The following is a 23,138-nucleotide window of genomic DNA, read 5'->3' as shown; positions in this document are numbered from 1 at the left end:
GTTGTTGTCCAGGAGATTTTGAAGTTGGTTGCCTAGTTGCCTGTTTAATTCTTCAGTGTTCAGTCCTTTAACACCTTGTTCTTGCAGCCCCTTGAGGATAATCTCGAGTATGCTGTTGATATCATTGGCTAAGAATTGTTTAGCATCGGTTCCATTTATTAGAAGACGACTGGTTGTGTTATATATGTTAATAGTGTAGCTAGTGCTGTTCAGGGCAACTTTGATTATATGCTGCACTATTGTTGTTTGCGATTTATCGGTTATTTTCCTTATATTTGCTTGTCCTTTGATCTCAGGAAGGTTTTCAAAATAGTTTAGAGTTGCCAGTCGAAGTAATTCAAATGTTACTGCATCTGCTGTTAATACAATTCCACCAGCTGTATGTTTATATTCTATACTAAGATTTCTTTTAGTCGCTTCAAGCTTTTTGTATAATGCCTTTGTGATATTCAGTGTGTAGTTTTTCACATGGGTCTCTTCATTGCCCTCAATTCTAGATCTCTCACGGGATTTACTTGTTGGTACAAGGGAAGACATGGTTATAAATGTTTGGTTCACTTCTGCCTATTGACAATGGTAAGTTCACTTCTGTCTGTTGACAATGTTCAGATAGATTTAGTGTTTCAACAGCGTGGCTTGGTCATCCCATGCCTTCTGATCCACACCAAATTTTCTCTGGTTGTTTAGTGCCAACAGTCTAACCGGATTTGAGTTGACAGTTCTGCTAACCACGCTTTGGCCAATATTGGTTTAGGGTGTATACCGTCTAAGTAGAGCTGGTAGTTTATATATTGTTTGCGTGGCTTGTTCTTCCCCCTTTTTACTTGTTTGCTTGCTTTAAGATGTAGGTTGAGCAAGGGAGATCTTTCATGAAGAGAGGAGTTTAATTCCTGTATTTTTGAATTTAAATTGACAATTTGTGTGTGTAGCTCTTGGTCCTGGTTGATTCGGTCTTCGGATGGTGACTTCTTGTTATGATTGTTCCATTTAGTTATAGAATAGTGAGGAATTTCGATAAAAGTTATTTTAGAATCAGGATATGGCTGTAGCAGTAGTTTGAATTTCTTTAAATTTTCAAATAAATTTTTTGAAGTATCTGGGTGTTGACTGGCTAAGGATATTGTGCGGTCTTTGTTCTTGGTTGTAAGGTCACAGGTTCCGAGCCAAATATAGAGATGAATATTTCCTAACTCATTTATTTTGCTTTTGATGTTTTTCTCCAGCCAGTGTAGGGAGTTTTGTATGTTGGTACCTCTTTTGTTCCACCAGATAATTTGGCGGTCCTCTGGATGACGGACTTGGTCTTTTAGGTAGACCCCTTTGCTGTCGGATAGTACGACAGGTCTCAAGTACCTTTTCCCTACTGTTAAAGATCTTGGGGTTTGAAGGTAATCTCGGACTTTCTTCTCAGACATGTACAATAGTTGTTAATTACGTTGGGGCTGGGGTTGGGGGATGAAGATAAATATGTTCTTTATAATACAAGTTTTAAAGATATACTATATGTTGCCGGTTGAATTTATATTGTTCCGGTAAAAAAAAAAATATTAACTTGGATTGGCCTTTTTCCAAGATGGCGGCGGCCCACCTCCGTGGTCAATCTGTTGACGATCGCTGAATATACTAATTACAGTTTGTGTGGGGGCAATTTTTGCAAATTAAACAATGACAGTGTTCTAGTGCTTTTAACCACTACTTATTGGACGATAAAGTCCCCTTTCACCACAATAAACTTTGACTTTTTTTTTTACAGAGCTCCAAAACCAACTTCCACCATTGAATACGAAACTATATTTTAAGTTAACTTGCTGTACAGTTTGGAACTGCACCCATCTGTACACGGTGAGATTCGGCATAACAAATAAATAAATGTGGTCAAAGATTTTACAAATCTAATGCGCCATACTGTGCAATTAAAGATTACTTTTTGAAATTTTTCAATATTTGAAATTTGAAAAAAAAAATAATATTCGAAGAATAATTCTTTTTAATTTCTGAAATCTGAAATGAGAAAAAATTGACCCCCCACAATTTCTTTTTACCCCCCCCCCCCCCCCTCCTTTTTTTCCCCCAAAAATTCTTTCCCTCAAGATATGGTCATAATCTCAATTCAAATTTCCAATGGAGTTTACAACCATAATTACCCATTTAAATTTACCATAGTGCTAACTTAATCTATTTTATAATAGAATTTAAAATATAGTGTCAAATCTTTCATCTGGATTTTTTTGTAAAAAAAAAGATGCAACATTTGCAGATATTTTTACTGGTCTTCCTTTATAAATATGCATTTCTTTATACATAATTTAAAAGCAGTGTAAGGGAAGTAACCAAAACGTTGTATTTGGATTACCTCCCTTACACTGTTTTAAATTATCTTATTTGTTCATTAACCATTACTTTATACATAATTTAAAAGCAGTGTAAGGGAGATAATTTCCATGATGTATTTGATTTATCTCCCTTACACTGCTTTAGATTATGTTTTATACTAAAGTATTTGTCCATTAACCAGGACAACCTTGTTTTTCCCCCTTTTTTGCCCCTAATTCCTAAACGGTTTGAGCCATAACCCCCCAAAGCAAATCCTAACCATCCCTTTGTGGTATGGAAACTTGTAGTATAATTTCAGAGAGATCCATACACCGTTCAACCGTTATTGTCTGGAAACTAGAAAATGCTTATTTTTGGCCCTATTTTGGCCCCTAATTCCTTAACTGTTGGTACCATAACCCCCAAAATCAATCCCCACCTTCCGTTTGTGGTATTGAACCTTTTGGTAAAATTTCAAAGAGATCCATTCACTTAAACTAAAGTTAGAGTGCGAAAACCAATGTGTCTTCGGACGACGACGACGACGACGACGACGACGACGCCAACGTCATACCAATATACGACCGCAAAAATTTGTTGCGGTCGTATAAAAATTAATACTTTGTGTTACTATCTTCTTTAGGCCCTGTTATTTCATTGGGCTCTTCTGTGTTTGCCACTGCATATTTCACATACATGTTTAAACCTACAACGAGGGAAGTAGGGACAGTCATTACCATTATTATAGTATTTACAGGACATATTTGTACTACCACTAGTTACCAGTGATTGCTGATTTGTTCTCGTGTAAGTGTTGGAAAGTGTAACTGCATTTGAATTATAATGACCACGATTTTGTGTACTTGTTCTATAACCCTGTGATTGCATTGAAGTCTTATTTTGTTCTGTGGGAGATGTGATGTGTAATAGACAATATTCACCGTGTATGTTTCCCCAAGATAAATTTGGATTCTTTTCTATTTTTAGCCTAAATTGCTCGTCATAGGTGGTCCAATTTTCTGACCTCGTTGCAGCTAATCTAATATCACGCAAAATAAGATATTTTAACAATTCCTGTGCCCGAGTCCTGTAGTTTTCAATGTAAACACTCATAAAAACCATGATTGCTGAAGTCAATAAGTTTATTGACAAATCAATACCCAACGATCTTTTTTCAATACAAATTTTCCCCCTTTTTAATTTTAAATCGCCTTCGTCTACCTCCTCCATTTCTATTTGCGTTCTCAAAAGAATATGTAGCTCAATAAACTTTCCCTTCCAAATCTTTTCCTTAATGTTAAAAGGCACGTGTTCTCCAACTGTGTCATGAATGCTAGTCTTGTGTCGGGGTGAAATCAATTGTATTATGTGCCATTTCAAAATTTGTGTGGGACAGGTCGTGCACAAAAGGGAGGAATTGTTTCTGCATCCTCCTCCGACTCATTATCTGATAATATGTCAGCTTCTTCTTGTCCTTGTGTCTCCACGTGTTCCACCTCGGCCTCCTGTCTTTTTCTGTCCATTCTTTTACGTCCAACTTTGACCTTCTTTTGTGTCATGTCCACGGTCCTAACTCCCTGTCCATCTTCCCTGCTGGCATTTCTTTTGTTTGGCAATCTTTCGATTTTAATTAAATAAACTATTTCCTTCAGCACCTGCTTCGTTGTCGACAACAAATTAACAAGTGCCAGATACAAGAATTCCAAAATTTAAATTCCATGTGGGAGCGCCATATATGGCAATGAGCTAAACAGTGCAAAACCATCAATAATAAATATAAAATTCTGCTAATCTCTATTATCTTGTCATATTTAGTGAAGACAACGTACATATTTAGAGGGAAATTAGAGACAACAATAATTAGATTATGTAAACTCGTAAAGTCATTTGGCATATACCAATCAAACGAATCGTTGCACTCTGACCGGGGGGAGAGAGGAGGGCACAGATTCATAGATATAAGCGTATCCCATGATTCCCGCATCGAAAGATCTTATACCAAGAAAAAGTATCTAATTAGATAAGACACAGATCAAAGTATTGAATGAAAAAATTCAGTGTCGTTAAAACTGTTGTTTAAACTTGTGTACTTTCAAAATACGTTTCAGTAAGCATTTTATATGTTGATTAAAATAACTATTTTTGGGGTATTTGATAGGCCTACAATGCGGCCAAATATGTTCATTGTTAGAGGCCGTACGGTGAACATTAGTTGTAAATGTTATTTCGTCTCTGTTTGGGAGTTGTCTTCTTGGTAAGCATCCTATATCTTCTTATTTTTATATTCTAATTTAATATGTTTTCATCTGATATTGACTTGAAGATGCTGCCATTTTAAGTAATATGTCGTTTCGATTATTTGAAAAAAGCTAGTTATACAGTCAAACAGATGTCCAAATTTAAAATAGGTGTCACAAGTCAGATTGAATGAAATTATTTACCGAATATAATTATATTGATTCTGCAGCGATGGTTTTGAAATAATAATAACGTCTGTCAAAATCCGTAAAAAAAACGTATCAAAACCCACCGGCACAGAATCAGGACATGTCAGAACAGTACAAAAACAAGAAATCAGTATGGTTTTTCACAGAATTATTATCTTTTTCGGATTTTGGTATAGAAAGAGGATTCCATGAGCATTTTAGTTTATTTTTTTTTCATTCCAGATGTTCTAAAGATATGATCTTGTACATGTGTTACGCATACTGGAGCCACATGGAGGACCATTTATTGTTAAAGCTGTTCGTCTAGAAACCAATGAGAAACAAAAAAATAAAACATTTGAAATATTTTTTTTCAAAAATCATCATTTTCATCTTTATTTACATATGTTTAACAATCGTCAGTACCGATAAGGACCAACTCACCAACACAGACAATTCTTTGGCAGAACAGCATTACCAACCATGAGCTAAGAAAGATTAATCATGTTTGTCAAAGTATAAGAAAAGCATTTAGCTAAAAAAAAAATGAGCATCGAATAATCAGTTGTTTGAAACTATTCACAATCTGGATTGTCCAGCATTTGGGTAAAATGAATTTTCAACGCAAACAAGTTCTTTTCGGGCAAATTTACAAGCAGGTGCCAAAATGAGTCCATTTTCTGACATTGCCTTATCAATGGTTGGCGATGATTCGTGACAGCGAACTTCAATCGTGAAAAAATCCTTAATGTGCTCAACAAAATTTTGAATATGAATGTAAATATGGTGGGCCAATGCCTTTCCTACATCTCCATAGATATCCAAATTACAAAATATTTCACCATTGCTAAGCTTGAAATAACTTCCGAAGGTTACAATACTTTTCTTTTTGTCGTCGAGATACGATGCGACAGCTTTTGTTCTTTCCATGAGTATCATCGGAATGTTCGATTCCATACGTCGGTATGGAACACCGTCTATAATAATTCGGTTATCTTTAAACATCTGTGAATACAAGTTTTGCTGTTTTATGATTTGTATTAAGTCATTTTGATTCAGAACTTTAGTTTTTTCAAGTGTTTCCATCTCAGGTAAAGGTTCTATTAATGAATGTTTATTAGCCTGGTAATACAAACAAACCTAAAAGTAAAATACATGTAAAATTTAATAAAAACAATAAAAAATATACTCGGAACGGTATCGATTACATCAAGTGACAATTACATTATCGACAGTATCGGTCACATTAAGTGACAATTAAATTATCGACAGTATCGGTCACATCAAAAAGTTAAATCACAAAAATACTGAACTCCGAGGAAAATTCAAAACGGAAAGTCCCTAATCAAATGTCAAAATCTAAAGCACAAACCATCAAACGAATGGACAACAACTGTCATATTCCTGACTTGGTACAGGCATTTTCTTATGTAGAAAAATCAAGTGACAATTACATTATGGACATTATCGGTCACATCAATCGACTATAACATCCTGGACAATATCCGCCACAACAAGCGAATCTTATTTTCTAGACAGTAATAGCCACACTTATCGCTTTTACCTAGTATCAGTAATATCGTATAATAACATGTATCTATAATTTCATACGTATTAATCCTGGAGACTTATGGTGCAATCTTTTAATTATATTACAGTAACGCTGAAGACTACCCATTTTCAATATTAATATATAAAAGAAATCGACAATCAAAATCATGACCAAAAAAAAAAAGACCAACAATAGTCCAAAAAACTAACATTGAGTAACAAGAACCCGATCAAAAACCGGGGTGAGGCTGATACTGATCCGGAAGGGAAAGCAGTTGCTGCTCTACTAGCGGCACACGTCGTGTTACGCAATGTTATAAATAGAATGTAACAAATTCGAGGATATAGATAGGGATGTATGTGATACGTTACGTATCTACATGTGCCATTACCATTTCTCTCAATATATTAAATATAAAATCATATTTAAAAATGTTTTATGGTTTTTTTATTGCCAACCAAGATTCTTTTCATCTTCTTTTTTAAAAATCGTTTTCACAAAGATGTTTCTCTCTCGAGCTCCTTATTTCATATAAAATTATATTTGAAAAATATGCATTCTTATATTGGATCTATTTTAAAGTAATTTCCGAGACTATAATTGAAATAATATAATGATAAAACAAAACAACAATTAGTAAGTCTGTTTTACCTAAGTTTATGAAAATATGCTAAAACTATATCAATTCACGTTTTGTAGTTTTGTATTTTTTCTTTGTTTTAATGAATATTCTATTTCAGTTTAAGATGCACAAAATAAAAGGAATTTGATATAACATAGAATTACCCTTTTGGCAACAAATCGATATACTCCTTTTCTTATATTCTGATATATAGTTGGTACATTTGTGCCAGTAGTAAATACAAAATGTGTCAAGCTTGGATTTTGTTCCACAATGAATCCTCCAAATTTGCTCAATACACCTTTGCCTTGTGTGTCTTTTCGTACTCGACCACTTCTCATTACCCCAGTTATTCCACCGTCTACCAGGTATACAGATTGAAAGCCCGTCTTAAAAGAAAGCATTACAGATAACAAACATCGAACGTTCGTACAGGAAAACTAAGCACTTTAAATTACTAGCCTAAGGTTTTGCATAGTAAACAAGATAACAGGGGCTAGGGGAAATATGGCTTCATAAGATAATTAATACAATTTAAATACAAGCATCGTTTATCCTTTAAATGAAAAAGTTGACTGGTTGGATTAATCGTGATATAATAATAAGGAGATGGGCATGATTGTCAATGAACTATCCACCAGAGTTCAAATGACGTGGATAAAAGCATTTCCATTCTCAATTTTATAACATTGGCAACTGTTTTCAAATAAGACGCCGATTGATATATTTTCAATCTTGGTTTGCTAATGTGACATCTAATGGGAATCCAATTTTAGGAACGGACGTCAATTTGAGTCGAAAATAAAAAAAAAAAAATATCTCCAACAACAAAAGATATGCATGTAGAATCTATTTAATCTTTATTTATTTACCAAAATGCTATTTGTTGGTAAAACTATAATGACCATAAATGTCATGAATCGATGAAAATGGAGTTATTGGACGTTACTGCTCAGTGCTCTACGATGGTCCGCAATTTGAAATTCAATTCTAATTCAAACTACATGTAGGTCCATTAAATAATAATATGGTTTCTCGTTTTGAAATATGTAGTTGTAGCAATAAAATTGAGAGTGAAAATGGGGAATGTGTCAAAGAGACAACAACCCGACCAAAGAGCAGAAAACAATGTCAATTATATTGAAAAAGTAACCAAATTAAACATTTCTGATAATATATGGTTGATTTTGAAATTTTGAGTATAAATAGGAAAAACCTTTTAAAGTTATATCGGGATTATAGTATAGTCGTTCTTTATGAGTTATTGTATGATACTAAACCCCTAACGGGAGGGATTGTAGTTGATTTTCATATAATGAAAACATAATCTTTCAATCAGTTTAATTGAGGTCTGGAGCTGGCATGTCAGTAACTGCTAGTAGTCCTTTGTTAATTTGTGTATCATTGTCATTTTGCTTAGTTTTTTTGTTAACTATTCTGACATCGGACTCGGACTTCTTTTAAACTGAGTTTTACTGTGCGTATTGCTGTGTGTTTCTTTAATCTACATTGGCTAGAGGTATAGGAGGAGGTTTGAGATCTCACAAAACATGTTTAACCCCGCCGCATTTTTGCGCCTGTCCCCAGTCAGGATCCTCTGGCCTTTGTTAGTCTTGTATGTTTTTTAATTTTAGTTCATTTATATGTTTTGGAGTTTAGTATGACGTCCATTTTCACTGAACTAGTACACTTTTATATTTAGGGGCCAGCTGAGGCCCGCCTCCGGATGCGGGTTTTTCTCGCTGCGTTGAAGCCCCATTGTTGGCCTTCGGCTGTTATCTGCTCTTTGGTCTTTAGATTCAGCATATTAAAGAACCCCAAGAATTCAAGAATAAAACCCCATTGAAATTGGTCAAGAAATAAGCAATTTATACGAAGTATCTTCTTTTGCACAATACTGTGCAATTAAATATTTCTTGCTATTGCGCAATACTGTACAATTGACAATTTCTTGCTATTGCGCAATATTGTGCTATTGGATATTTCTTGCTATTGCGCAATACTGTGCAATTGAAGATTTCTTGCTATTGCGCAATACTGTGCAATTGAAGATTTCTTGCTATTGCGCAATACTGTGCAATTGAAGATTTCTTGCTATTGTGCAATACTGTGCAATTGAAAATTTCTTGCTATTGCACAATACTTATTATATAATAATTTACACATCCTGTTTGGTGCGTATCTCCTACCATATCATTATTATTTGCTTTTAAATATAAATCAAAAATAACCAACTTAAAATGGAAAATTTTAAAAGAAAAAAAAAAAGGAAAAAAGAAAAAAAAGGAAAAAAAAAAAATCCCCCCCCCAATTTTTTGAACCCCCTTATGATTCATCACCCCCAAACTCAATCCCAGCCTTCCCTTTGTGGTATGGTACCTTGCAGTACAATTTCAGAGAGATCCATACACTTGAACACAAGTTATTGTCTGGAAACTAGAAAAATGCTTGTTTTTTGCCCCTTTTTTGGCCCCCAATTCCTAAACGTTACAGCAATTACCCCCAAACTCAATTCCAGCTTTCCCTTTGTGATATGGAACCTTGTAGTACAATTTCAGAAAGATTCATACACTTACACACAAGTTATTGTCATGAAACTAGAAAAATGCTTGTTTTTTGCCCCTTTTTTGGCCCCTAATTCCTAGAATTTTGAGGCAATTACCCCCAAAATCAATCCCAGCATTCCTTTTGTGATATGAAAACTTGTGGTACAATGTCAGAGAGATCCATACACTTACACACAAGTTATGTCTGGAAGTTACAAAAATGCTTATTTTTGGCCCCTTTTTGGCCCCTAATTCCTTAACTATTAGTACCATAACCCCCAAAATCAATCCAAACCTTCCTTTTGTGGTATTGAACTTTGTGGTAAAATTTCATAGAAATCCATTAACTTAAACTAAAGTTAGAGTGCGAAAACCAATGTGTCTTCGGACGACGCCGGACGACGCCGGACGACGACGACGACGACAACGACGACGACGACGACGACGCCAACGTCATACCAATATACGACCACAAAAATTTTTTTGCGGTCTTATAAAAAGAGGCTGAAAACACAAATCTCAGCAAAAACCGGGTTGAACTTAAATGCTACAGACTATTAGGGTTTAGACAGATATATTTGGCTTCGTTTCACTGAACACGAATATGTGATATTGCAAGCGCGGCCTTATGTCATATGGACACATATTCTTGTTTCTATTAAATGTTTTAAGTGTTTTAAGATGTACCAGTATGAATATTTACTGTTTTTGGTTTAGAAACGGTGCTTAAATTCCAAACTGTGATTTATTTCTTGAATTTGAACATTATGTACGCAATGAAACTTTGATGTTGGAATTATCAACTTTAATCTTGGAATTAGCAGCATTAATCTTGGAATTATTAACATTAAATTTGGAAATTCCAACTTTATTCTTGGAATTAGCAACATTAATCTTGGAATTATTAACATTAAATTTAGAAATTCCAACTTTATTCTTGAAAATTCCAACTTTAATCTCTTTAATCTTGGAATTATCAACTTTAATCTTGGAATTATCAACATTAAACTTGGAAATTCCGACTTTAATCTTGGAAATTCCAATTTTAATCTTGGAATTTCCATCTTTAATCTTGGAATTATCAACGTTAATCTTGGAAATGACTGATATTTTACTTCTAGCCCATAGTAGAAAAATAGACGTGCATCTAAAATCTTGTATAGCTTCACGTAGCTTGGTCATAATTTTGCGAGATTTTATATAAATATGACACTACTTTTTAATGACATACTATATTGATATGCATTGTTCTTTCATAAGTTTATATTGATTTGTGGTATTTGTATTACGGGTTCTATCGTCGGCTTCACAATGATAGTTAAACTTGTTTCTTAATTAAGTACCAGGCAGTGTGTGATATACATGCTATATGAGGGTTTCAATTTTTTTCTATAAATTGCCTGGTAGAAGCAGTAATTGAATACTGCTCAAAAATCAAATTTGAGTGGGAAAATATGAGTGGTTGCAATGGAAACGGGCACTCTATTTTTAGGAAGTTAAGCGTGGTAAAATCTTTTTTAAGAATCAGCTAAGTCACTACAATTCAGAGCCTGATTATGAATAGAATCAAACTTTTTTTCAGATATTTTCATATATAACATTGATATAACTTGGTTTAGGCCTCACTTCAATTAAGATTGCAGTTCAACAAAATATGTAGACTTTTTGTTAAAATATACTAAAAAATGCATATTTTCAACTATTCTGAATCATGGATTTTTTTGTGAAATTATCAAATTTTATGCCGTGTTTTTCTAAAAAGTGCAAATGTGTATAGGATAGAGAGCATTGTAGTAATTAAGTTTGAATACTACTTTACCAAATTAAATAGAAAAATTCGTGAGACACTCATTAATTTTATCACCATAGCAACCTATTTTTTCCTTGGAAACGGAATTATTATTTGCAGAATTCCGCAGTTTAAGAACTTCAATGTCCTCAATTGTTTCCAAACCTTTAAGAAAATACAAAAAATCATACATTAACTCTAAATTACCATCGTTAAGTGTTGCTGACTACAATGGAGATAAACATTATCATCAACATCCATTCAAAAGATGTATAAATGGAACTTTATGTAAAAAATTACATATGTAGATGGTGTTTAATTTTCTAATGGGAATATAACTGCATTGTTTCACTCACAGTCTTGTCTGTGCTTTTTGAGAAGGTTCAACAAAATTGAATATACAATGTAGCATTAGGTTTGGAGGGATGGAGGGTTGGGGGTTCCGGATCTCAAATTTTTAAGGTTTCCGAGATGTTGTCTTCCGAGCCAGGAAATTTAGATACGAACCAAGTAAACTGACCAATCCTTCAACTAAACTTATTCCAAAAGGTTACGAATTCAATAATGTAATTAGATCTTTGAATATTGTTTTTATTGGTACAAATATTGATTTTTTTTATCAGTAAATTAAAATCAAACTAAATATTATTTTATATACATATGCACGTTCGTGGCTCTACAATCTGTCGACACCTGTATCTTGGCATTGCACAAAGTCATGTTTTTCTTCGACTGTTAATGACGTCTTTACACTGAATCCCTTGGATGTTGGATGACTACTGATTGATATTTAAGTCTTAGATGCATGATATTTGTATTAGTTGTTATTGAATTTGAACTAGGTGTCAGTAACTGCGAGTACTCTCAGATCTGTTTTTAGTGTCTTTTTTTAGTGGAGATGTATAAATACCCTGCCTTGTCCGGTCTGTGTTTTTGTAAATGTTTTTTCTGCTTTGTATCGATCTGATGAATTAAGCCGTTTCCAACTGATTTGTATAGTTTGTTCTTATGTTGTACTGTTACACCAGGTTCGGGGAGGGTTTGGCGTCAGCAAACTAGTTAAACCCAGCCATAATCTGTGTGTACCTGCTACAAGTCAGGAGCGTGTAATTCAGTGGTTGTCGTTTGTTTCTGTGTATCATATTTTTTTTTCGTACATTGTTTTGTACATAAATCAGGCCGTTAGTTTTCTCGATTGAATTGTTTTACATTTGTCATTTCGGGACCTTTTATAGCTGACTATGCGGTATGGGTTTTGTTCGTTCCTGAAGGTCGTACGGTAACCATATGTTGTTAACTTTTGTCATTTGGTCTCCGGTGGAGAGTTTTCTCATTGGCAATCATACCACATCTTTTTAATTTTACAAAAAAGTAAGCTGAATATAATTGCTCAACAAATCTATAACAAATTTGAGTCCTTTAGATATAAGTTATATTTACGTCATCATGAAATCTACGGAATCCGTATTATAGTTCACCCCGCGATATAGACAAGGATGTCAGTCCAAATCTTTTGAAAGAAATTCTGTAAACTACGACTTACCTCTGCTAGTTTTTGAAACGGTAAATTACTAATATACTTGGAGTAAAATGTATATGATGCACCAAACGTGGGAGGGGCAATGGTGGGACGGGGTTTGAACATAAAAATTTCGGTACGGATGTTTGGCATCGATTTAACCACACCCACTTCATTTATATGTTAACATTTGGGAAAAATTCCTACCCATTCACATATTTCACAAGAAATCAAAACCGATCTATATATTGTCCAGCTATCAGACATACAATTTACGATATCCATATTAGATTGTAACCACATGGGATCATTCATATTAATCAGATAGAAAAGATCAGTACACAGTTTTAACAGATATCTTATCTGAAGATGACCATTTATGACCTATTGACATCAATTTTAATCTGTTCATTAATCAATCATCCCAAAAAATAACACATATTAGCTGCACATCAGTGTAAAGCTTTATATAGGTAGATACCTCCTTGTGAATGCATCTCACCGGTCAAAAAATTTCAGATTAAATTTTATGGGCACTACAATGTTTGTGTTTCGAGACTGATTTGCAGTTCTGGTAAACATATTTTCTGGGGTTTTTTTTCTCGAAACTTGACATTTCAAAACAGAAGGTTATCTTGTTCATTTTACAGGGTATAATACGTCAATTAACATTATCTACCTGGACCCTGTGGTGGAGACTGGTAAACAGATATATGTATGCATAGATATTAAGATAATATTTTATTGATTTTTCGTATCTATTCTTCATATTCCATGCTGATCGGAGGAAATTAAACGATGGTTCAGGTGAAATGCAAAGTGGTCATCTATTAAGAGCAGAAAAGACATTTAAGAACAGCTCTTTATAAGAACCAGGCAGAGTGCGATATATGAGGGTTTCAAATTTGATCTATAAATTTCCTAGTAGAAGCAGTAATTGAATTCTGCTAAAAAATTAAATTTCAGTTGGAAAATTTGAGTGGTTACCATGGTAACGCACACTCTATTTTTTGGTAGTTAAGCGTAAAAAACTTATGCTGAGTATATATGCGTCTATGTATTTTCTTACAGGTTTGGAAGCAATTGAAGACATTACAGTCCTTATACTGCAGAATTATACAAATAATAACTCCGTTTCGAAGGAAAACATAGGTTGCTATGGTGATAAAATGCAATATAGTATTTATTTTGGTACAGTAGTATTCAAATTTTTTTACTATAATGCTGACTATGCTGTACACATTTGCACTTTTCAGAAAAACACACGAAACAATTTGATAATTTCACAAAAAATCCATGATTCAGAAAAGTTGAAAATATGCATTTTCTAGTATATTTTTAAAAAAAATGTACAAATTTGGTTGAAATGCAATCTTAAGAAAAGTGAAGCTTAAACCAAGTTATGTCAATGTTGTATATGAAAATTTCAGAAAAAGTTTGATTCTATTCATAATCAGGCTCTGAATTGTAGTGATTTAGCTGATTTTTGAAAGATTTTATCACGCTTAACTACCAAAAAATTGAGTGTGCGTTACCATAGCAACCACTCATATTTTCCCACTGAAATTTAATTTTTGAGCAGCTAGGCAGTTTATAGAAAACAATTGAAACCCTCATATATCGCACTCTGCCTGGTTCTTATAAAGAGCTGTTCTTAAATGTCTTTTCTGCTCTTAATAGATGACCACTCTGCATTTCACCTGAACCATCGTTTAATTTCCTCCGATCAGCATGGAATATGAAGAATAGATACGAAAAATCAATAAAATATTATCTTAATATCTATGCATACATATATCTGTTTACCTGTCGCCACCACAGGGTCCAGGTAGATAATGTTAATTGACGTATTATACCCTGTAAAATGAACAAGATAACCATCTTTTCTTCTGATAACGACAAATTTCGAGAGAGAAAAAAACAGAAAATATGTTTACCAGAACTGCAAATCAGTCTCGAAACACAAACATTGCAGTGCCCATAAAAATTCATTTGAAAATTTATGACCGGTCAGATGCATTCACAAGGAGGTATCTACCTATATAAAGCTTCACACTGATGTGCAGCTTATATGTGTTATTTTTGGGGATGGTTGATTAATGGAAAGATTAAAATTGATGTCAATCGGTCATAAATGGTCATCTTCAGACAAGATATCTGGTAAAACTGTGTACTGATCTTTTCTATCTTATTAATATGAATGATCCCATGTGATTACAATCTAATACGGATATCGTAAATTGTATGTCTGATAGCTGGACAATATATAGATCGGTTTTGATTTCTTGTGAAATATGTGAATGGGTGGGAATTTTCCCAAATTTTAACATATAAATGAAGTGGGTGTGGTTAAATAGATGCCAAACAACCGTACCGAAATTTTTATGTTCAAACCCCGTCCCACCATTGCCCCACCCCCGTTTGGTGCATCATATACATTTTACTCCAAGTATATTAGTAATTTACCGTTTCAAAAACTAGCAGAGGTAAGTCGTAGTTTACAGAATTTCTTTCAAAAAATTTGGACTGACATCCTTGTCTATATCGCGGGGTGAACTATAATGCGGAATCCGTAGATTTCATGATGACGTAAATATAACTTATATCTAAAGGACTCAAATTTGTTATAGATTTGTTAAGCAATTATATTCAGCTTACTCTTTTAAAATTAAGAAGATGTGGTATGATTCCAAATGATAAAACTCTCCATCAGAGACCAAATGACAATTTAAAAGTTAACAACAATAGGTTACCGTACGACCTTCAGGAACGAATAAAACCCATACCGCATAGTCAGCTATAAAAGGCCCGGAAATGACAAATGTTAAACAATTCAATCGAGAAAAATAACGGCCTGATTTATGTACAAAACAATGAACGAAAAACAAATATGATACACAGAAACAAACGACAACCACTGAATTACACCATTCTGACTTGTAGCAGGTACATACAGATTGTGGCGGGTTTAACTAGTTTGCTGACGCCAAACCCTACCCCTAACCTGGTGTAACAGTACAACATAAGAACAAACTATACAAATCAGTTGGAAACGGCTTAATTCATCAGATCGATACAAATCAGAAAAAAACATTTAATAAAAACACAGACCGGACAAGGCAGGGCATTTATACATCTCCACTCAAGAAAAACACTAAAACAGATCTGAGAGTACTCGCAGTTACTGACACCTAGTTCAAAGTCAATAACAACTAATACAAATATCATGCATCTAAGACTTAAATATCAATCAGTAGTCATCCAACATCCAAGGGATTCAGTGTAAAGACGTCATTAACAGTCGAAGAAAAACATGACTTTGTGCAATGCCAAGATACAGGTGTCAACAGATTGTAGAGCCACGAACGCGCATATGCATATACTATAATATTTAGTTTGATTTTAATTTACTGATAACAAAATCAATATTTGTACCAATAAAAACAATTTTCAAAGATCTAATTACACTGTTGAATTCGTAACCTTTTAGAATAAGTTTATTTGAAGGATTGGTCAGTTTACTAAATATCGTATCTAAATTTCCTGGCTCGGTAAACAACATCTCGGAGTCCTTAAAAATTTGGATGTGCTATCCCGTTTGAAATACGAAGGTTCATCCAATCTTTCAAACGAAAGTTTTGTATCTATGGAAGAATGTATCAAAGGTTTTAAGTAATTTGTGGTAACGAAATCTTTGACCTAATAATTTATCATGCAGTGATTCACTGAAATCCAAAACATCAATACAGACACGGGCATAACGAACGAGTTGTGAAAGATAAATACCGTTACTAAGTTGGTGTTCAAGGAACATCACGGTCCAAAAAAGGAAAATTAACAATAGGGAACGGGTCTTTACTATTTTGCTTGTTTGTTCATTCATTTATTCTTTTTACAACTCATCTTTTTTTAATGTTTAGATGATCTTGTTTTATGACCGAACGATACAGGATCCGAGCTGCATGGTCAATCCTCAATACAAGAAAGTCCAAATATATATATATATATATATTAACATACTATTTTGCCATCCAGGATGTACACATAAGCTTTATAGCACGGATTGTTCATTAACATGTGAAAGTAATCCGGCAGATAATCACCATCATAGTCTTTCCCGGGTAAAATTGAGATGACTGCATCGTAATCCTCAATCGTTGATCTTCGTATCACTTCATTTTCCTTCAGCGACATTTTCGTGCCTGTATTTCACGTCTGTCTTAATAATCAATATATACCTGAAAGGGAGAGTGCTGATTTTCTTTCATACAGAACATAAAATTGACAATAATGTAACGGTAAATAACAGCTAAATTCTAAGAATTATGCTATTTAACATACGGTGGTTACAGATTTCGATTTTTTACATGTGGATGAATCATAAGCCAACGTGCAGACTTTTATTGTGACTGACATAATTTTATCATCTAACCAGATCATATTTCTAGTGGTAATTATTGTTTTGAATCTCCACATAAAAATTTACAATAACAATCCGACTAGGAGTCCAAATAAGAATAAGACTACATATCATAGAGGCTAACTATAGGGGAGATCTAAAAAATAATGATTATGCTAAAAATATATACTTGTTCAATTTCTGTCTCGGAACGGAATTGTTTGTGTGAAAGACAAGACCATACATTCAGTATTTTGTAACGCGATTGGTGGATTTTAGGGTTTGGGGAAGCTTTATATCGTTGACACGCGGAAACAGATTTTTCAGCTTTTACAACATTGTTGTCGCCAATATTTTGAAAAAAGAAAATAACATAACCATTTCGGATTAAATTGTCCTTTCCTTATAATGTCTGTTTGACATTTTAAAAGGGATGCGAGGATATGATTGCTCATTCCATTCTTTTGGGTTTATTACATTTGCATTGTACATGTACCTTCTAGTGAACTTTTGTTATTTCTCTGTTTACAGATTTTATTCGGTCAGAAAGAATCAATCGTCCCAGCAATCAATTGAATATCTAATCACCTAAATTTCTCCGGACTATAAACTTTGTTAAACACATATATATATATGCGTGCTAATGATCATCCCGGTCAGGCTAGCTTCCAACTGGTTTGAATATTGATTTGATGAAATTTATTTAACATACACCTCATAAAGTTCAATGGCAAATCTGGCTCTTCGGAGAAGACATCCTCGGTTATCAAATATTTGACTTTGAGCATCCCTGATGTATGTAAATCAAGAAAAGCTTTTAGGACGTATACAATTTATTAAGTATTGTTTTAATTTTTTATAGCATTGGGTGGATACCGCTGCAATTGGAAAAGTATAATAAAAATACCGAACTCCAAGGCAAAGTCAAAAAGGGGAAATCTATAAAAACTGACAAAATCAATCAACGGAACAAGTGAAAAACAACTGCCATATTACTAGTTCTGGGCTCCGGTACTGACATGTTCTATAGCTAATACATCCTTGGCATTCAAATATTTGGCTTTGAGTGTTTCTGATGAAGGTAAAAGCAGAAAAGAGCGTCAGATATTATATTATAAAATACTATTTTCATTTTTGTCCATAAGATATACGAAATTTCAGCCAATCAGTACGCAGTAACTTCTTGAATTTTTAAAGCACAAATACAATTATAAGGTGTACGATATGAACATTGTTGTCAAGTTTCAAATATTAAAACAATTTCAGAAGAAAAAGTTTAAACTGTGAAGCAAACATTACAATTTACGACTGACGCAAAGAGATGATAATAGCTCACCTGGTACTAAGAATGAGACGTTTAGAACGGGAAAAGACAAACCATTGATTCCTACGGGGACGGGCAGCTAAAAAAGTGTGAGCAAATAAATATTACATAAGTTAAAAAAGCTAATTCAATATAATATAATATACTTTACCTTGATTCAAAGGCTACACAATATTACATAATAAATGTAGGTGTGTTATACCAGATTATCAAAGTACAAGGTTGAATAGTGTATTCAAATGAAAGGTCTATAGATAGGTCACACATACGTGACAATGATATCAACACTAACGTTCATAAAAGGTTGATAAGAGCATTTAAGTGGACACTTTATAAATATTATATAGGTTACACATATATGATATTAAAACTGTCTAGCTTTTATCCACTAAAACAAGTCTATTGTTAGACTTGATTTTTTTTTACTTTGTCTAAATATGATGTAATGCAATACATATTTATTAGAAAGTGTCTAAGTAGTTTCAGATAAGATAAGAAAATTCAATGAATATACTCTAAATAATACAAGGTGTTCACCATAAACAAAAGCAGTCATAATCTTTCAACATAATTCTAAAAAAAGGGGGGGGGGGGGTATATATGGTATATATGCTTATGGAGCTGTCATGAGCTAATTAAGCTGTACATTTTGTCCTTGACAACATAAATTTATAATGTTTTGTAAATAAAGTGTATCAACAGTCTGTATGTATTCCTATGGGCACTCATTGCACCACTTTAATAGCAGCTTTTTCCTGTATTGTTATGAATCAGTTGTTCAAAGTTCGGTCTACATTTAAGTTAATTGATAACACTAATTATTATTATTTGAGGTAAATTTTCCTTTAAATAATCAAGAATTTTGTGACGGGTGCCACATGTGGAGCAGGATCTGCTTACCCTTCCGGAGCACCTGAGATCACCCCAAGTTTTTGGTGGGTTTCGTGTTGCTCAAACATTAGTTTTCTATGTTGTGTTTTGTGTTCTGTTGTTTGTCTGTTTGTCTTTTTCTTTTTTTAGCCATGGCGTTGTCAGTTTATTTTCTACTTATGCGTTCAAATGTCCCTTTGGTATCTTTCGCCTCTCTTTTCTAATTATACAGCAAAAGTTTACCCTCGGGAACTTACTTAGAATAAATCTAATTTCAACAGCAATAATTGTCTTTTTCTAGATTTGGGTATTTGATTTGCACACGGGAAAATCAAAACAAATGATTACGACAAGAGACGATTCTCTATTGTTTATTTTCCTTTTTAGGACTGTGAATTTGTCATTCCTAGACCTTCTATAACTAATCATACTGTATGAGTGTCTTTTTGAAGTCCATATTGGACATATAATTGTTCACATTTTTGTCCCATACGAGCCAGTCTTTATCCATCATGCATGAAAAAAGTGAAATAAAAAAATATCGAACTCCAAAGAAAATTTAAAATGGGAAGGCCCTTCTCAATTGGCAAAATCAAAAGCTCAAACACATCAAACGAATGGAAAACAACAGTCATATTCCTGATTTGGTACAGGCATTTCCATATGTAGAAAATGGTGGATTAAACCTGGTTGTATAGCTAGCTACACCTCTCACTTTTATGACAGTCGCATAGAATTTCAAGCCCTTTTAAGTACAATGTTATATGTAGTTTCAATTATTTGAAAACGTTGATTACATTCAAATGAATGTCAATAGTTAAAAAAGGTGTCACAAATAAGATTGAATAGAATAATTTACCCAGCAATATTGAGTCAACGTCTTGTCAAAATCAGCAGCACAAAATAAATCAGGACAAACAATTAAAATTATCAACTTTAAGAAATTATTACGGTTTTCACAGAATTATTATGTTTGTTGATTTTGGTATAAAAAAGGGATTCGAGGAGAAATTTTGTTTATTTTTGTCCATTCCAGATGATCTAAACTCGAGTACTTGTGTGTTACGCATACTGAAGCAGCATAGAGGGCCACATTTTAAAGTTGTTCATCTTGGAACCAATAGAAACAAATAAACGTAAAACATCTGAACTATGATTTCTTTTAATCTGTTATTCAAGGAAACGTCAAAAATCGTCAATTTCAACTTTATTTACCAATTTTCGACGCTCATCAGAACCAAACAAGACTAAATCACTTACACAGAAAATTCTCTCACAGAGCAGCCTTATTCACTGTGAGGTAAGAAAGATTGATGATGTTTGTCTATGTAAGCCTCGAAGAATCACTTGTATGAAACCATTCACAACCTAGCTTGTCCAGCATTTGGATAATATGATTTTTCAACACATATAAGTTCTTTTCGGGAAAATTTACCAACAGGTACTAACATAAGTCCATTTTCTGACATTGCCTCGTCTATGGTTGGCGGTGATTCGTGACAACGAACTTCAATCGTGAAAATATCCTTAATGTGCTCAACAAAATTTTGAATATGAATGTAAATATAGTGGCCAATGCCTTTCCTACATCTCCATAGATATCCAAATTACAAAATATTTCACCATTGCTAAGCTTGAAATAACTTCCAAGGGTTACAATACTTTTCTTGTTGTCGTCGAGATACGATGTGACAGCTTTTGTTCTTTCCATGAGTATCATCGGAACGTTCGAATCCATAAGTCGGTATGGAACAGTGTCCATAATAATTCGGTTATCTTTAAACATCAGTGAGTAAAAGTCTTGATCTTTTATAGTTTGAATTTAGTCGTGTTAATTCAGAACTTTAGTTTTTTCAAGTGTTTCTATCTCAGATAAAGGTTCTATTAATGAATGTTTATTAGCCTGATAATACAAACAAACATAACAAAACAAAATTACATGTATAATTAAATAATAAAAAAAAGCACGGTCAGTTGAAAATGTAGACTAGTCGTTTGTTTCTGTGTCATGAAATAAAAGTTCCTTCATAATATAAGTCCCAAACGGAAGAAATATGCTGTATTATTTCCAATATAACAGTATTTGTTCCTAACGGAATACAGGGTATAGAATAGTTGGTCCAATAGGAACAGATATTTTGGCATTGTTTATAACAAAATTTTCATGGGAACTTCTGTTCGGTGGAACAATTTACGCTGACAACTGTATATCATATTTGTTTTTCGTTAATTGTTTTGTACATAAATCAGGCCGTTAGATTTTGCCATCTAAGATGTATACATAAGCTTTATTGCACGGATTGTTCATCAACATGTGAAAGTAATCCGGCAGATAATCACCATCATAGTCTTTCCCGGGTAAAATTGAGATGACTGCATCGTAATCCTCAATCGACACTCTTCGTATCATTGCATTTTCTTTCAGCGACATTTTTGCGTCTGTCAAAAATCAATATATTTGAAACGGAGAGTGGCGTTTTCTTTCAGTTAGAACTGAAAATTGACAAAGTTATGTAACCGTAGATAACAGCTAAATTCTAAGAATTATGATAATTAAGCATACAGTGGTTATATATTTTAATACAAATTTCGATATTTAACATGTTGATGAATCATAAGCCAACGTGCAGACTATTATTGTGACTGACAAATCTGTATGATCTAACCAGTTATTATTTTTGGTAATTATTGTTGTAAATCTCCACATAAAAATTTATTATAACTATCGGACTTGGAGTCCGAATGAGAATAAGACTACAATCATACAAGTTTACTATAGGGGTGATCTCAAAATAATGATGATACTAAAATATAAACTTGTTCAATTTCTGTCCAGGAACAGAATCGTTGGTGTGAAAGATAGGACCATAACTGAATTTTATGTTCCGTTTGGTCATATAGTTCTGCACGTGTTTCGGTAGTAATACATCCTTGGCTTTCAAATAATTGGCTTTGAGCGTCCCCGATGAATGTAAATCAGGAAAAGCGCGGAAGCACGTCATAATAAAAATGTGCGCACGAGTAAAGCTTTTACAGCCCTTTAAAATTACAAAAAAAAGCATTCTTACATGTATAATTACATTTACATGTTTCAATTATGAAATAATTAGTTATATCAAGGTTGTTTTTGTCTGTTTTCCTATGTATAGTTCTGATGTTGCCATGGGAAGCACGTGGAAGGATATACATATTTCACAATGAGGTTTTCATCATATCTCAATGTATTCATATATAAAAACAAAATGATGTGCATAATGTCATGTTGCCTATGCGAAAAATAGTTTAAACAAATAAAATATTCATTGAAATATAAATATGATAGTCAACAAAAAGGTGTCTATACAATGTTCAAAAAAGGACAAATAACAAATAATCAATAGATTAAAATATAAATATATTGATTAAGTTGATATTATATAAGTGTGCGCAAATAAATATTATCTTTTGTCTATTGTCCAGTATATTACATTAATCAAAAAGATATTTCAATATAATATAAACTATTTTACCTTGATACAAAGGCTATTAAATTCTACCTTTTAAATATAGGTCTTGTTACAGACTGACCAAGGTAGTAGGTTGAAAAGTGTATACAAATTATAAGTCTGTAAAAGGTAAATATGTCACACATATGTGACAATGATATCAACACTAACTTTCATACTAACCATACAAGGTTGATACGAGTATTTAAGTGACCACTGTATAAATAGTACATAGGTAACATATATATAATATAAAAACTATGTCTAGCTTGTATCCACTAAAGCAAGAATAA

At 33.3% G+C, this 23,138-nt stretch overlaps 1 protein-coding gene across 8 annotated transcripts in view; it reads right to left on the bottom strand.

The window, feature by feature from the left end:
• The window catches only part of LOC127713928 (histidine N-acetyltransferase-like), a 156,199-nt gene extending 133,315 nt beyond the window's left edge, over positions 1-22,884 (bottom strand). For 2 of the 8 annotated variants that reach the window (XR_007987541.1, XM_052219879.1), the window contains exons 1-3: positions 18,642-18,758; positions 16,788-17,005; positions 7,078-7,302 (exon numbers count right to left, since the gene is read on the bottom strand). Coding sequence is in view for 5 of the 8 variants with exons in the window: in XM_052219879.1 (XP_052075839.1) it covers positions 7,078-7,302; positions 16,788-16,961 (399 nt within the window). In the remaining 3 variants the exon portion in view is untranslated. Of the gene's footprint in view, positions 1-5,092; positions 5,880-7,077; positions 7,303-16,787; positions 17,006-18,502; positions 18,590-18,641; positions 18,759-22,869 lie in introns of those variants that run through there. The other 6 variants (XM_052219878.1, XM_052219875.1, XM_052219874.1 and 3 more) reach the window with 6 other exon arrangements.
• Positions 22,885-23,138: the final 254 nt, after the last annotated feature.

This window comes from Mytilus californianus, unplaced genomic scaffold (assembly GCF_021869535.1).
Source record: "Mytilus californianus isolate M0D057914Y unplaced genomic scaffold, xbMytCali1.0.p SCAF_9, whole genome shotgun sequence".
Taxonomy (NCBI): domain Eukaryota; kingdom Metazoa; phylum Mollusca; class Bivalvia; order Mytilida; family Mytilidae; genus Mytilus; species Mytilus californianus.
This window is presented reverse-complemented; position numbering and strand designations above follow the sequence as displayed.